The sequence below is a fragment of the Abramis brama genome, assembly GCF_963993115.1.
Source record: "Abramis brama genome assembly, chromosome: 5".
NCBI classification, from domain to species: Eukaryota; Metazoa; Chordata; class Actinopteri; order Cypriniformes; family Leuciscidae; genus Abramis; species Abramis brama.
The window spans coordinates 28,237,623-28,252,543 of record NC_139967.1 but is presented as its reverse complement, the minus strand read 5'-3'; the positions used below and the strand labels follow the sequence as shown (position 1 = coordinate 28,252,543).

At 37.6% G+C, this 14,921-nt stretch overlaps 1 protein-coding gene across 1 annotated transcript in view; it reads right to left on the bottom strand.

The window, feature by feature from the left end:
- The window catches only part of dapk1 (death-associated protein kinase 1), a 72,514-nt gene extending 59,233 nt beyond the window's left edge, over window positions 1–13,281 (bottom strand). The window contains exons 1-2 of the mRNA XM_084114452.1: window positions 13,122–13,281; window positions 12,437–12,598 (exon numbers count right to left, since the gene is read on the bottom strand). Of these exons, the coding sequence (XP_083970578.1) occupies window positions 12,437–12,498 (62 nt within the window). The 5' untranslated portion in view covers window positions 12,499–12,598; window positions 13,122–13,281. The remainder of the gene's footprint in view (window positions 1–12,436; window positions 12,599–13,121) is intronic.
- Window positions 13,282–14,921: the final 1,640 nt, after the last annotated feature.

The following is a 14,921-nucleotide window of genomic DNA, read 5'->3' as shown; positions in this document are numbered from 1 at the left end:
CTGTTTACCTTCATCATGTTCCTGCATACACCACGCTTTGCCAGAGTGTGACAGTTAGCCTTGCTGCTTAATATTTGGTGGAAACTTTGATTGATTGATTTTTCAGGAGTCTATAATGAATATAAATTTTAAAAAGAAATAAAAAGAAACACCTTTTGTAACATTATTAATGTCTCAACTCTCACTTTTGATCAGTTTGTCCATATACATCTGGACAGTTTTTTTTTTCTTGAGCTGCGAGTCGGCATTTTCAACCCTGAACATCAACAAATCAAGTTTGTTCTTGATTTGTTGATGTTCAGGGTTGAAAATCATCCTTACAAATGATTATCTGCTCAAATATCTGTCAGCTGTACTGATTCCAATTGTGCAAGGGTTCAAAATGCTTCAAGAAAGAGGATATGCAAATGTTTTCGTTTAGTTTTAAAGGGAAAGAGGAAGATTTTTTTTTTAATCTGTTCAGTATGAAGGTTGATATTTTCAAATGTATGAGCTTTCCCAGCTCAAAAGACAGCATTGCTGATTACCACCAACCAGATCTCTAGTGAACATGGAACATCTTACAGTATGTGTGACTGAGCTGTTCACATTCAAATAAGCTTACAGTGTGTCTTAGTCTAAAGCCACGTAGTGAAGAAATTACCTACCAATCTGGGTTATCTGGTTTAAAAAAAACAAACAAAAAAAGCAACAGTGCCATTGCAACTCTCAGTACCTTTGGTCTTAACAGATTAATCAGCATTATCATCATAGAAGTGCAAAATGAACCATTTTAGAAATGCTGACTACACACATACAAACTGGTTGGGTATACCACTGCACATGCTGTCAGATCAATAAAGTGGTTTTAACACAGTGTGAAGATCACAGGCAATCAGCCAGTTTTCCAGGAACCAAAAGCACTTTTGCTGTCGATAAGTTACATTTTAAACAAATCGCTTTTAACATTGCTCACTCAATGTTTCAATCTCAACTTTTTAGTTAAGAAACACATTTGGATTGAAAATTACCAAAGACAAAATCTGACAAAAAAATGTTGACAAAAATTGAACTTTAGCACAACTGATGATAAAATAATGTAAAAAACACTTTTTAAAAGCTTCAGGCTTTGCAATACCATATCTAAAATTTGCTTTGTAATGCACTGCTGAATGTGCTCAGTATAGTCAGTATTTTCTGTAGAAATACAGCGATCCTCTTTTCCATTGGTGAACTGAGTTCTGTTTGGGTCAGAGAATAGTCTGTTGGAAGGAATCTGGCAGAGTCTGAACTGACTTTTCTAGCCCGCTGCTCCGGTCCAAGTGTAATTAAATAAGCCTTGATAGTGTCATCCCACGCAATTAAATGTGAACTGGGATTTGAAGAGTTTTTAGACTACAACACAGACACATTACACACACAAAAAAAATCATCCTACTTTCCCAATATTTCTCAGCACAAAGTGAAAACATCTGACCAGAAGTATCAGCTATCAAAGCTTTGGCTACTCATATATGCCTAATGGCAACAGTGGGCACATATCTATATCTTAACACAAGAAATTAGCCCGTTTAGAGGTACATAATTTTAAATGATATGTATATGTGAGTCATATACTGGTTCATTAGTGAAAAACGAATGTGGGTGGACAGTTCAGAGAGAAAAGAGCCCACTAATCTTTAGCGCCCAAAATGCACACGTTATGCAATAACTCTCAGTGCCATAGTGCCACACAGGAGTAACCAAGGAAACAGAGCTGTGGTTGGAGTAGAGCTGACACACTCTGAGGTTTGAGCTGAGGATATTAGGGCTTTAGAGGAAGATTGTCTGGGTTTGTGTGTGTGAACAATCAGCAGGAGCTGATAAGCAATCCTTCCTCAGAGACAGGTAACACTTAGACTGATGTCTGCTTGCCAGGTCACACTCTGCATGAAACTTTTACTGCTAAACATCCACTCTAAAATGTACACAAAGCCACAAGCTCACATAACATCATGTTTTTTTAACCAATAATTTCAACTATTTGACTATTTTGACTAGTTCTTCAATAAAAAAAAACACTACATTGGTGTTCAATGTCTATACTGGAAACAGTTTTATCATCTCAGAATATTCATGAACACAAACCAATTAGCTCAGCTTCAGCAAAAGGGGAAAATGTATTGAAAATAAAATCCTAGTTTATTTTCAGCTAAAATCCTTTGGTATAATTTGATTTTTATTTTATATTTTTATGAAAAAACTGTTGTTAAATAGCTAAATAATTTTACTTTACAGTAGAATTGCTTCAATTGTGTATACACCCACTTTGAAGTACATAAAAAAATCTATACATTACATTTTTTATTTTGATTCAAATAAAGTGACTGGATCAGCTCTGCAGCACATCAAAAATATAAGTGTCTGTCAACTTAAAGGGATAGTTCACCCAAAAATGAAAATTCTGTCATAATTTACTCATCCTCAAGTTGTTCTAAACCTGTATGAGTTTCTTTCTTCTGCTGAACACAAAAGAAGATATTTTGAAGAATGTCGGTAACCAAATAGTTGATGGCACCCATTGACTTCCATGGTAGGAAAACAATACTATGGAAGCCAATGGGGTCCATAAACTGTCTGGTTACCGACATTCTTCAAAATATCTTCTTTTGTGTTCAGCAGAAGAAAGAAACTCATACAGGTTTAGAACAACTTGAGGATGAGTAAATTACGACAGAATTTTCATTTTGAGGGTTAACCATCCCTTAAGCATGCATGCTACAACTTGTGTAGACATGGTATAAGCTTGACTGATCTGTTGTTTAATGAAACAATACTCTTCTAAGGAATTGAAACTGACAGATTTGGTCACAAGGAGAAAGACAAAGGGCAATGCATGCAAAAACTCTATGCACCTTCTCTTTTTTTGTTTCGCTGTATATGAATAATATCTTATTATTTATTATCGATTACAGCTGCACTCTTAACCTCACTGGTTAACGCAACTCAAAGGCAAACATTTCCTAATGGGAACTCCCTTCAATTGGTTGTCTCATTTGCATAAAATTGAACTCTGCTCAACTTTGCTAACAATTGCTGTTACTCCTCAAAAAATTGTTTTACTAGTCAACAAAGCATGACCTATTTTCCAAAACTCCAAAATTTTCTCAACACTGAGAATGAATAAATAAATGCCTGTTTCTCTAGACTTGAGCTTGTCAGTCCTCAGCTAGGAGAACAATACTCATATTTACTGTGCGTCTGTCTTTAATTTCTTCATTCTTCCAAAAAACAAAAACAACACCACAGTACAGTACATGGTAAAACATCCACCCCATCCCGTATACCTTAAGGAGTTAGAAGTACTGTGACAACTGTACTGTCCTCGCTTAAGAAATCAGTCAGTCAGACGGCAGGAGTGGATGGGGGATCGTGCGGGATTTTGTGTTGCTGTCGATTTGCTGTCTCTTTTTAATGATAGGCCTTCCACATTTGTCAATCATCTCCGCTTGTTATTTGGGGAATGAACCCAGCGCTATGATTGGTCGAACACTTCTTCTTTTGCTGTTGCTTGATTTGAGTATACTGCGCGTACTTTGATGTCAAAATGGGTACCTGCTACGCAAAATGTATACAGGTTGGCAGGTCTGCAATTGTTTTCAACAAATTGAAAATAATAATAAACTAAATGTTTCTTGAGCAGCAAATCAGCATATTAGAATGATTTCTGAAGAATCATGTGACACTGAAGACTGGAGTAATGATGCTGGAAAAAAGTTATTTTAAATTGTAATAATATTTCACAATATTAAAATTTTTACTGTATTTTTACTGTATTTTCATCAAATAAATGCAACATTGGTGAACATAATGGACATCTTTCAAAAAACATTAAAAAAAATCATAAAAACCCCAAACATTTTAATGGCAATCTAAAAGGCAGAGGGTATTTTCTGATTGGCTACTTTAAAAGGCTGGGTCACTCGTTTTTTAATTTGAAAAATAACACTAGCTACGGTGATATCTGTGAAAACATAATTTTTCTTTGATTTGACCAGCAAGGCATTTGACATGTCAGTGGAATGTAATTTTGTCCTTCAAGTGGATTTGAAGTCACAAAGAACACATTGTGTGAAGAGGCACCGGTGGCAAATGTGTATGAAATGGTCTGAAGTAGCCATTACTACTCTTGAGTCCTCAAAATCCAGCTAAAACACAAGCTTGCATTTGTAATTCAATCAAAACGGTGCAACCAATCAGAATATCAGCATTGTCTGATTAATTGGACTTCTCCCATGAGCATGAAGGACTGTCTCACATTCAGTCAATCAGAACTCATTTAAGGAAGCGTTGCTAATGGAGGAAGCCCCACAGATGACCGAGCCTAAATGATAGCTACGCCTGGAAAGAACCGGATAAATGGGTGGTTCCCATAGCAACCCAGGGGAGGAGACCTGAAGTCTGCTGCGGGCCTTATCTTCCAAATGCCCTATGTAGACAGAAACTGACATCCACCTGGTTTCGACGAATACTGCTTACTGTCAAAACATGAGTGTTAAGAACACATTCTGCGGCTTCAGTATTGACGTCTTAACAGAGGATACAGTAACTCAACCTCCTCCATAAAAGAACAATTATAAAGAAAACAAGAAAGCTTTTAGGAATGTGATCAGCCAGCATTAACTATTCTGGACTCGATTCAATCAGCAATATCAAAGAATTGTGACAATGTATCATTTTAAATAGGGTCAAATACTTTGTCTAAAGTAAAAACAAAGCATAAAAATGGCACTAAAAGGCGAGTAAAATGATCAACAAGGCAATGACAATGGCTTACAAGATATACAGAAAAGCACTTGATATCCAGCACAGGGAGTCTGAATTCCTTCCACGACATCACTTCACCAGTAGCTTAGCAACAGCATTAACAGTGCTGGTGCTCCGAGATTTGTGAGAAGAATTCATAACATGTTCACACAAATTTATTGCTGAATATTAACAAATGTGCCTGAGAAAAAGCTGTTTCGCAGCTCTTGCTCGAGCCACCTTTAAATGTCCAAGATGCTGCCTATCAGTCGCAGTAATTTGCTATTAAGAATCATGATTCAGGAGGGGGATTCCCATTATTCATATTCATATGCTTACACTTGACATTAAATAGCCTCATCATGGCTGATGCGCACAATCATTACGTTGACTGCAGTATAAAACCAAGCACTGACTGAAGAAGTGTTGGCTGTGCAAATAAAGTTGATGAATCGACTATGATCCACTGTAGCAACACATCCTGGACTCTATAAGAGGTCTCTTGTGTGAATGACAACACCGTGATGTATTAACTCTTGTAACCAGCTGTGATAAAGCAGTATTTAAACCCACAATATGACTAGCAGGTGATTAGAATATAAGAAAGGCATGATGAATGGTTTCAAAATGTAAGTAACACTATGTCGTGCTCATTGTGAAATAAAAACTGTTAAAAAGCATTCATCTCAAAGTATAAAAGAAATAGGCCTACAATTCAAATGTTATTTAGCAGAATACTATAATCTAACAGTTAAGTCAGCTGTCAAAGGAGTGGCACAAAAAGTAACCAGGTTACTATGTACACTGTACACACATATTTAATTGTATAAACACTTGCCAACGCAGGCCACCCGCTGCATTCAATCCACCTGCACCCAAGCTCATTTCATTCTCAAGGTTTTCTGTTAATCACAGGAAACAAGAACCTGACACAATGAAGGATCTCTATAATACCCGGACAAAGCTATCTGTCAGCGTTATCATTAACCTCAGTGGCACAGGAACCAAATTTGAATTCTGACATCTTTGCTCATGGGCGTTCAGTTCAGGATAATGTTTTAGAGCCAATCCCCTGAGCTGTAAATGCTATGGGACAATTCACTATGAAGCCACAGGAAAATGATGGCTGACACAATACTGATGGGCAGAAATGCAAAAATGCACAGTCTCAAACTCTTATACTACTGACTGTCCTGTGCTGCTGTGAAATTCTGCATAAATGATCAGTCACGGGTAAAACATCTATAATGTAGACGTGATATCACATTTCTAGCTGATACTAATAATCCAATCATTATTTCAATCTTTTGGCCAATAACTGATGAATGGCTGATATTAAAATTCAAATTGATTAAGAATAAAGCACTAACAACTAAAATCAAGTGAATACTCATTTTGATATTTTGCTAAAATAAATGTAAACGTGTTAGGCAAATGTAATAAAAAAATAATTATTGGGCAAGCAAGCATGCATATTAAAAAATTAGAAATTTGCCAATATGGGCAAATGTAAACATTTCTAATATAGGCCTATAATTGATATGGTACCAACATGCAAATTGCATTTCGGCAGAATGCATGGCTACATTTGAATGGCCATGAATTGAGAAAGATGCTTTATGCCTACAGAATGCAGGGTTAGACCATGCTAATAGCCAAAACCTACTGCACCTCAACAGCAGACCAAAAAAAAAACCCATTAAAAAAAGCCATGTTTTTGTCAATGACTAACAATGGCTCTTTATTGGCACTGATTAACATGCTGTGGACAGATGTGGCCGGTTTAACCTTTGTACTATCCAGGAAACCCTTTTAAGATGGTTAGTTTGGGATGCTGGGGGGAATATATTTTGTATCCTCAAAAGCTGCATTCACCATGCCAAACAGAAAATGACAGACAGAGAGAAAAAAACTCCTATTTTCCCTCTTGTCTTACACATGCTTCACTGGTCAAGACTAATACTTCACAGCAGGATTGTCTTACAGTGTACCATGACCCTGCCGGTACGCTCGCTCACAAATGCTCTTGATCTCATTCACATTCTCACACTCTCACCCCCACAAATCTCATTAGGCTTCACAAGAGACACCCAAACTTCACCCACTGAACACACACAGACGGACGAGTAGCTACGTTTATGCACTAGTGCACTCTGAATGGTGCTATGTGTGCATAGCCACTCATACCAGCAGATATCTTCAGCATGATACTAGAGGGCTAGAGTCACATCCATGAAGGGAAATTAATATATAATGGACCTATAGATGAATATCAGATGATGTCACCAACGTCTCCTCACTGACGTCACTCACTTCTAAAACTTGTCTGCCGCCATCTTGAGTACCTGATTCACGTCAGTCGCAAAGGAACTAGCTAGCAATGCCTTCAATATGTTGTGCGGTGGGGTGCAACAACAAAAAAGGAGACCCCAAAATATCCTTTTACAGGCTACCTCAGGACGAAAAAAGACGCCGTAACATGCCCCCACCACTTTTGAAACACCTCGCGGCACGAATGTACCAATACAAATAAACAAAACATCTCCAGTTAACTAGCAGAGCATTCATTTCGTTCGTTTGTTAAATAAGAGGCGATCTAGCGCTGAAATGTGTTGTTTCTGAAATCAAGTGATCAAAGTGCTCGTTTTTATAAAGCTTGTATATTTAAGTTCAGTAATTTCACTTAAATGAATTTGAGGTAATTTGCATTGCCATTTAAGTGAAATTATTGAACTTAAATATACGAGCTTGATAAAAATGATCATTCTAGAAAAAAATTCCAGATGGCACTTATGGCGCTTTTCCATTACCAGTACCAGCTCAACTCGACTCAACTCGACTCGACTTGACTCGGCTCGGCTCGCTTTTCGCTCCGTTTTCCATTGCAGATAGTACCTCCACAATAGTACCTGGTCGTCATAGCGACGCCACAGGAAACTGCCGTGACTTAATCTTTTACGCGAGACGCGCGAGACACACCCGCTACCCCCACACACAGGACAATGGAGGAAATCGAGTGTATGCTGTTTTTGGATGTTTTTATTTTTGTTTTTACTGTTTTTTTATTCAGGATACTCCTTCTGGCGCGTGCAATGATGACGCAGTGAATAGTGACGATTCTCTCTGACCAATCAGCAATCTGTCGTGTTTTCACGTCACATTTTAGTATCGCCTCAGCTCGCCTCAGCCCGCTTAGAACCTCGCCGGAGGTGGTACGAAAAAAAGTACCTGGAAGCAGGTACAGGTACAACTTTTACACAGTGGAAAACCAAACAGAGCCGAGTCGAGTCGAGCCGAGTCGAGCCGAGGCGAGCTGGTACTGTGTAGTGGAAAAGCACCATTAGAGGCTTTTGCATCTGAATATATATACAGACACACACATTTTTTAGTTATTTGGTTGAATGCCATGTCAGTAATTTGATGGCAAAATCTAGGTAAAATAAGTTAAAAATATAAATAATCGTAGGTTACATCAGGCATGAATTGTCCACTATGGTGGGTAAAGAAAATTAATCTCCCACACTCTCCCACCTCAACACCAGCACCCTCTGACACATTTTACTGGGGTGCAAATATAGGTCAACAACAAAAAACTTGCATATTCTGCATGTCATTACGGGGGGGGGGGGGGGGGGGGATTGGGGGGGGGGGGGCGACGACATTGTTAAAGTGGCCCTCATCAAAACTGCTTGGGATCTCAGCTTTTTGGAGGAATCTCATTGGTGATCTCAGCTTCTTCGAGGAACCTCATTAGAATCACAGTCCGGGTAATAAGTTCTCTGTAGCACACTCTTCAAAACTACACAGTCAGAAGCACTGCCTCTTGAAGTGATGGTGAGATCCAGCTAAAAAAATCTGCTCCTCACCTTTCACACAGCCAGAGCAAACAGACACAAAGGGGAACCAATTAGTGGCAGGACAGACCGAGAGCAGCCAACATTATAGTCGGTCTTAGAGACTTAATGTAATAGAGTAACGCAGATATCATTACTGAGTGAACTGGAGGAGTTCCTTATTGGTTGGGAATTCATCTTCGCTTTTAGCATTAGCGCTAAAGCTGATGTTTATCTTCTAAGATTGGGCTAGAAACGATCCATACTGAAATGGATAGACAGACAGACTCCCATTCAAAAGTTGTTCAGTGATGTTTAATGTACATTTAATATGGTGAAGCGCTTGGAATCTTGTTTTAAGTATGAGTGGAACTTTAGCGTTTGGGGTTGGACTAGGAATGGGATCCAATGAAAGATGTGGGGCAGTGTTATTTTAATATTATTTATATACTGTTATAGTTTTTATTCATATTTTGAATTTGCTTTTATCATTTCAGTTTTACTTTTATCTTAATTAAGTTTTGTTAAAGTGCTTTTGACATTTTTATTATTTTTTGTTTAATGTTTCTATTAATTTTCATATTTTCAGTTAATAATTTTAGTGCTTCAACTTACTTCAGTTCTACCTATCTTTTAGTTTAAATAAATATGGGTAACCAAACCAGTTGATGAACCCCCTTGACTTCCATAGAATTTTTTTAAAGAATTTTTTTGGTTCATCTTAGGTCTGACAGAAAGTAACAATAACGTATATAGTAATATAGCCTAGTATAAATAATATAGTATCATACATATACACATAACATACAATCATACCTTAATTCAAATTAAGAATAAGGAAAACACCAAGCAAGTATAGTTATACACACAATGGATGTTATACACATACAAAAATAAATCAATAAATAATAATAAAAAAATACTTCCATGTAATTTTTTTCCATACTACTGAAGTCAATAGCGCCCAACTGTTTGGTTACCCATATTCTTCAAAATATGTTCTTGTTTTCAGCAGAATAAAGACATTTATACAGGTTCAGAACAACTTGGGGGTGAGTAAATTATGACAGAATAAATTTTTTGGGGTGAACTATCCCTTAAAGATTTTCATCAAATATTTATATTTATTTCATCTTTGTTTCAATTAACAAAAATGTTTTAGTGAATGATAATAACCCTAATGTGAGGGAAATTTGGAAAATTGTATTCATTGTCGCTATGTTAAAAAAAATTACACACACCACCTTCGAGATGCGGCAGCTCATAGTGTTAGTCCATGAAAAGCAGTGCCAGCCGAGACCCCCGCTTCAAATTTAGCCAACAGACCACTGCTCCTCCTACTCTGAGGAGGACCACCCGGAGCAGTTCCCATCAGAATAAAGAAACCTCCTCACTTAAGAGCTTCCATGGGCCGAAGCCTCATAAGCCCCACAAAGAGAGCCTGTATGTTTAACCTTACAGCCCGAGTAACACGCAAGCACAGAGTAAGGCCTCAATGCTGGTGGGGTACGCTTAACCATTTTGATGAGGCATCAAAGCTAAGCCCTGAACATGGTGAGGAGGGTAAAGCAATTAATGGCTGATTTGGGAACAGTGAATGATGTTCTTGGTCCTGATTTGGAGGTTTTGTTAGTGAAGGAGGGAATGCAGAATGAACTTAAAATGTGCCAGTGGGATACAATGATTGTTGGTCTTTGTGTTTTATTTCAGACTATTTTGTACGCAGAAGCTGCAATCCATTCATCCAATAGTGGGATTAGTAGCTCTATGGCATAACCAAAACTAATCACTAGTCATGAAGTTGTCATGGTGAAACCATAATATTCAAATGTTTTGTCTTCAATACTATTCAAATAATTTGGAATATGTAAAATGTCACATCATGCATATGAATAAAAATTCAAGGACAGCATAAAAACACAATACTCAAGCAGAACTACAAAACATTTCAAGCAGGTGTTTTCAATCAAACATTTAAATTTCAAAGATTACCAATAAATAAAGGGATGGTTCATACATATTTAAATAGTTAAAACACATAACTGTCAATTAAAAGCTGTCCAGACTTTAACATGTAATCAATGCTCATGAATATGCGCATTTTAAAAACAGCATTTTAACACCAAATCAACTAACAGCAAATAACCAACCTCAGATGTTAGACACACAATCCCTAAGAGTAAAGCAATACTGCTTTCTTATACTTCTCTATTATAAAATAATTCAGTAATAACTTTGCAGTCATTGAGTCAATTATGCAATAAGAACGACCAACAGATGCTGTCATCCCTCAGGAGCCAATGACAAGAACATCTTCAGCATTCGATTCAAATTCTCCTCAGTATGTTTACACATTATGCAACCGATTTTAGTGAGCGTGAGCAATGCATCTGCATCCTATAGGCTGTTACGTGAGCACTAACAGATAAAATATTTCTCTTAAATACAACAACAGCCTGATTTCCCACAACCCACACAAGGAGCAGACTCATCCCTATGTGCGTGGTGGTGATTTATCGCCCACACACACAGCAGTCAATGGGAATCCGAGAAACTGCATTCTCATGAAAATCAGTTCAAAAGAACATCCATCTCTTGACCACCAATGCTGAAATGTTACACAATATTACACAGCTAATATTACACAAACACTACATTTTGAGGATGTAAAATTTCTTTGGACACTGCAACGGATGTGACTTCACGCTCTGTGTCGTCTTTTAAAAAAAACATAAATTCAACACACAATGAATAACAGTCAATCTAAAAATGTAAAAATATACAATCTACTCCACTTCCCTGCAACGCTGCAAATCTGCAGCTTTAAAATTTGTGTTCTTAAACAGTGGAAAGCAGCGAAATGTGAAACTTCTTCACGTGAGCATGCCTATGAACGGAAAGGAAGTGAATAGAACGAAAAGTGTTGTGTGACCGTCCCTTAATAAGAACTGAGTCGCGATACCCTGCAAAATGAAATCAATTGCTGACTGGATGTCCTCAAAAGCCAAATTATTAAGTAAAAATGCAATTGTCGTTGAGTCGCAGAATAGCAGACTAACCCAATTTGTCTTGATCAACCTCTCAAGTAAGGCTCCCAGAAGAGAATTTGGGCTTTCACAGCCATCTGAGCCCCATTAATCAATAAATGCCATTGGAGATCATTATAACTAGGAATGTATGAACATCTGCTAGAGTGACAACCAGTGATTTCCTTGCTCTGGGGGGGGGGTTGGGACGCCCAATAATGAGCTGAGACCATCCTGGCAACAACCCCACCGAGGTGCCATGGTACAGTAATTGTGACACTTAAGATATAGTAAATACCATGGTACTAAATGGTACTGACATGGTAGCTTAAGCAACTTCAAAGAGTACCATGGTATTATCATTCCCTAGGGTAATACCATGGTACTTTTTTAGTAGTACAGCCCATCCGAAAGACCTATGCACCACCTTAAAGCTCTCTTGTCGATTGAACAACAGTAGATGGTGTATTCAATGGTTCATTATAAAAAACAAAAAAGGTTCTTTCTTGGAATATATGGTTCCATGAAGAACCTTTAACATCCATAGAATTTTCTATTACACAAAAGATTCTTTATAGTGGAAAAGGTTATTCAGATTATTAAAATGTTATTCACAGTAAGAAAAAAAAAGGTTATTCTGGAAGTGTCCCCCAAATTGCTGTGAAAACTCTCTTTTGGAACCTTTATTTTTAACAGTTTTCATAAAGTTCATTAGAAATAGATCTGTTTCATAAATGTATATGCATATAATTCCTCCAAAACAACCAACTGCATGAAATAAATGTCACCTAACGTCCAGAAATCATCACGTACCTCCCGAGTTCGTCTCCAATCTCGTAATAATCCTCCACATTCTCCTGGTTGAACACGGTCATGGTGTTCCTGGGCGCTTCCAGCTCTCCGGGATTCCCAAAATCAGCAGCCCATCTCTGTCAACCTAATGACAGTTTGCGGCGAACCCCTCTCATATTCGCTCTGCGGAGAGAGAGAGACCCGTGAGAGAAACGCGCGTGTTGTGCGTAAAAACGCTCAGTGTCTTCTCGACTTGTATAAAAAACCTCTTCTGAGCCACTGACTACACTCACAGCACGTCAACTACTGTTTGTGTACGATTAGGACGGCTTTAGCCAGTGGGTGGAAACTAGTAAACCTCATACGGGAGAAGGTAACAGAGGTTTTGTTAAGGCGTCCACGGCGATTGGCGTTGCCAAGTGAACAGCGCAGCTTGATATGTGTGTGTGAGGAACTGCTCGTGATCATACATAACCCCTGTGTTCACTCACCACGGCAAGAAAACTGACAAGATAACCAAATAACATTGTGTAGGCTGTTGGTACACCATATAAAATGAAAATTTTCTACGCCCTCCCTTTCAGGTTTCATATCGTTAGAGAAACCTGACGTGTTCCTTCATTACCTCCACGGTCTAACAAAGTATAGCATGCTCTTACCGGTAACATGCTTATTACTTAAATAAAAGCGAACAAAAGTAGCTTACCTTTATATTTCCATCGTTGTCAATCCCCAGACAGCAGGTACGATCCAATGTAAAGCGATAAAACAGCATACCCTTCACGAGATACATGGAAGTGTTGTGTTGCAGGAAATGGGAGGACTGTAACAATGTAGAGATGGTGCTGGGCTCTCGCCAGCAGTCCACCGGAGGGGGCGCTGTGGAGAGATGCTCATTATAATCAAAATTAAATTATATTATAATATAATTTCTCAATTATCTATCTATCTATCTATCTATCTATCTATCTATCTATCTATCTATCTGTCTGTCTATCTGTCTGTCTGTCTGTCTGTCTGTCTATCTATCTATCTATCTATCAACCGAACAAAGTAATTTCCAGAGAACACTATGATAAATCAAATAAATATAAACCAACCAAAATATTTTCATTAACAGTGTAAACGTTTCCCCACATTGGTAGGTACCGTACTTATAGGCATTTCTATGAAAACACTGTATGTTTATTTTACATGATGATGCCCCTTATTCTGTAGCATTTCTTCACTAATCAATGCTAGTGTCTCACGAGAAAAAAAAGCTTACAAAAATAGCTTACACATTTATTAAAAGTGAATTTCTGTAATTCTAATTGTTTAATTTAAGCAATTTGTAGAACGTCTGAGGGCAGAATTGGACTATGATTGACTATGAGATACTTGCACCATCTACTGGTACAGATGGACATTGCGGGCTGCTGAACGGCTGAACCTTGGAAAGGTGTTTTTGTTTGACATAAAAGAGGCTGTAAAGGTAAAACCAAGCGAGTAAGACTGATTGGAACACTATGGGACACTCTTTTCACTTTTTATTTATTTTTTTCATTTATTTTTTTACATATAATACATATAATATGCCTATACAAAGATTCTAGTAACAAAGTTCCAAGACAGTGACACATAATTGTGGTAGGCTATTTGTGTAAGAAGACCGTAGTGGCCACCATGTAACTTTAGGTTACTTACGTAACCTCGGTTCTCTGATAACATGAGGAACATGACGTATCTGAGATACCGAGCAAATGTTTGAAAGATAACAATAAAACACATCAAAACTGTTAATAATGCATACATCATACACTGGTTTTGACACGTTTACCAGACACTTTGTTTTTAATTCAGAGTGTTTTTCCTCACAGTGTGCTGAAATAAACATGCCTGGCAGCTTATTGTTGACAGCAGATCGTTAGTGTCAGTATTTTATATGTTTTGACTCATGTCTGCCTTCAAGAATGTAGGCTAAGTGTTGACTAGTAAGGTGGTTATTATCATCCCCGCATTAATGACATATGTCGGACGGAGTGACTGATTATAGCCCTGTCATGATAATTTACTTTTATGTTGTGCTGTTTATAGTCAGAAGGGTGACAGATACATTTAAAGAAGCATAGCAAATATTGTATTGAGCTTCTGATGTGGCAACCTTATGATTTTAATCTCTTACTTTAACATCTCACATATTTTTATAGCCTATTGGATACATTTAGACAGTCCTCCTGTCAGAGATTTGATACAAATCCTTCAAATCAAATAATTATTGTTTTTAGCGCGCCATCTTGTGTATAAAATGGTAATTGCAGCTAGGGTTTGGACATTAGGCCAAGACAATTAGAGAGAAAAAAATGAATAATATATATTCCTATTAATATATAATAATATATATAAACCATTTTAAAGTTCTGGCCCTGGGATAAACTTTATTACATACATATATGCACCCTCCTCTGATATAAACATAGACTAAATCAGAGATGATTTTCATGCTTTGGTGACCCTTCTGGACTCA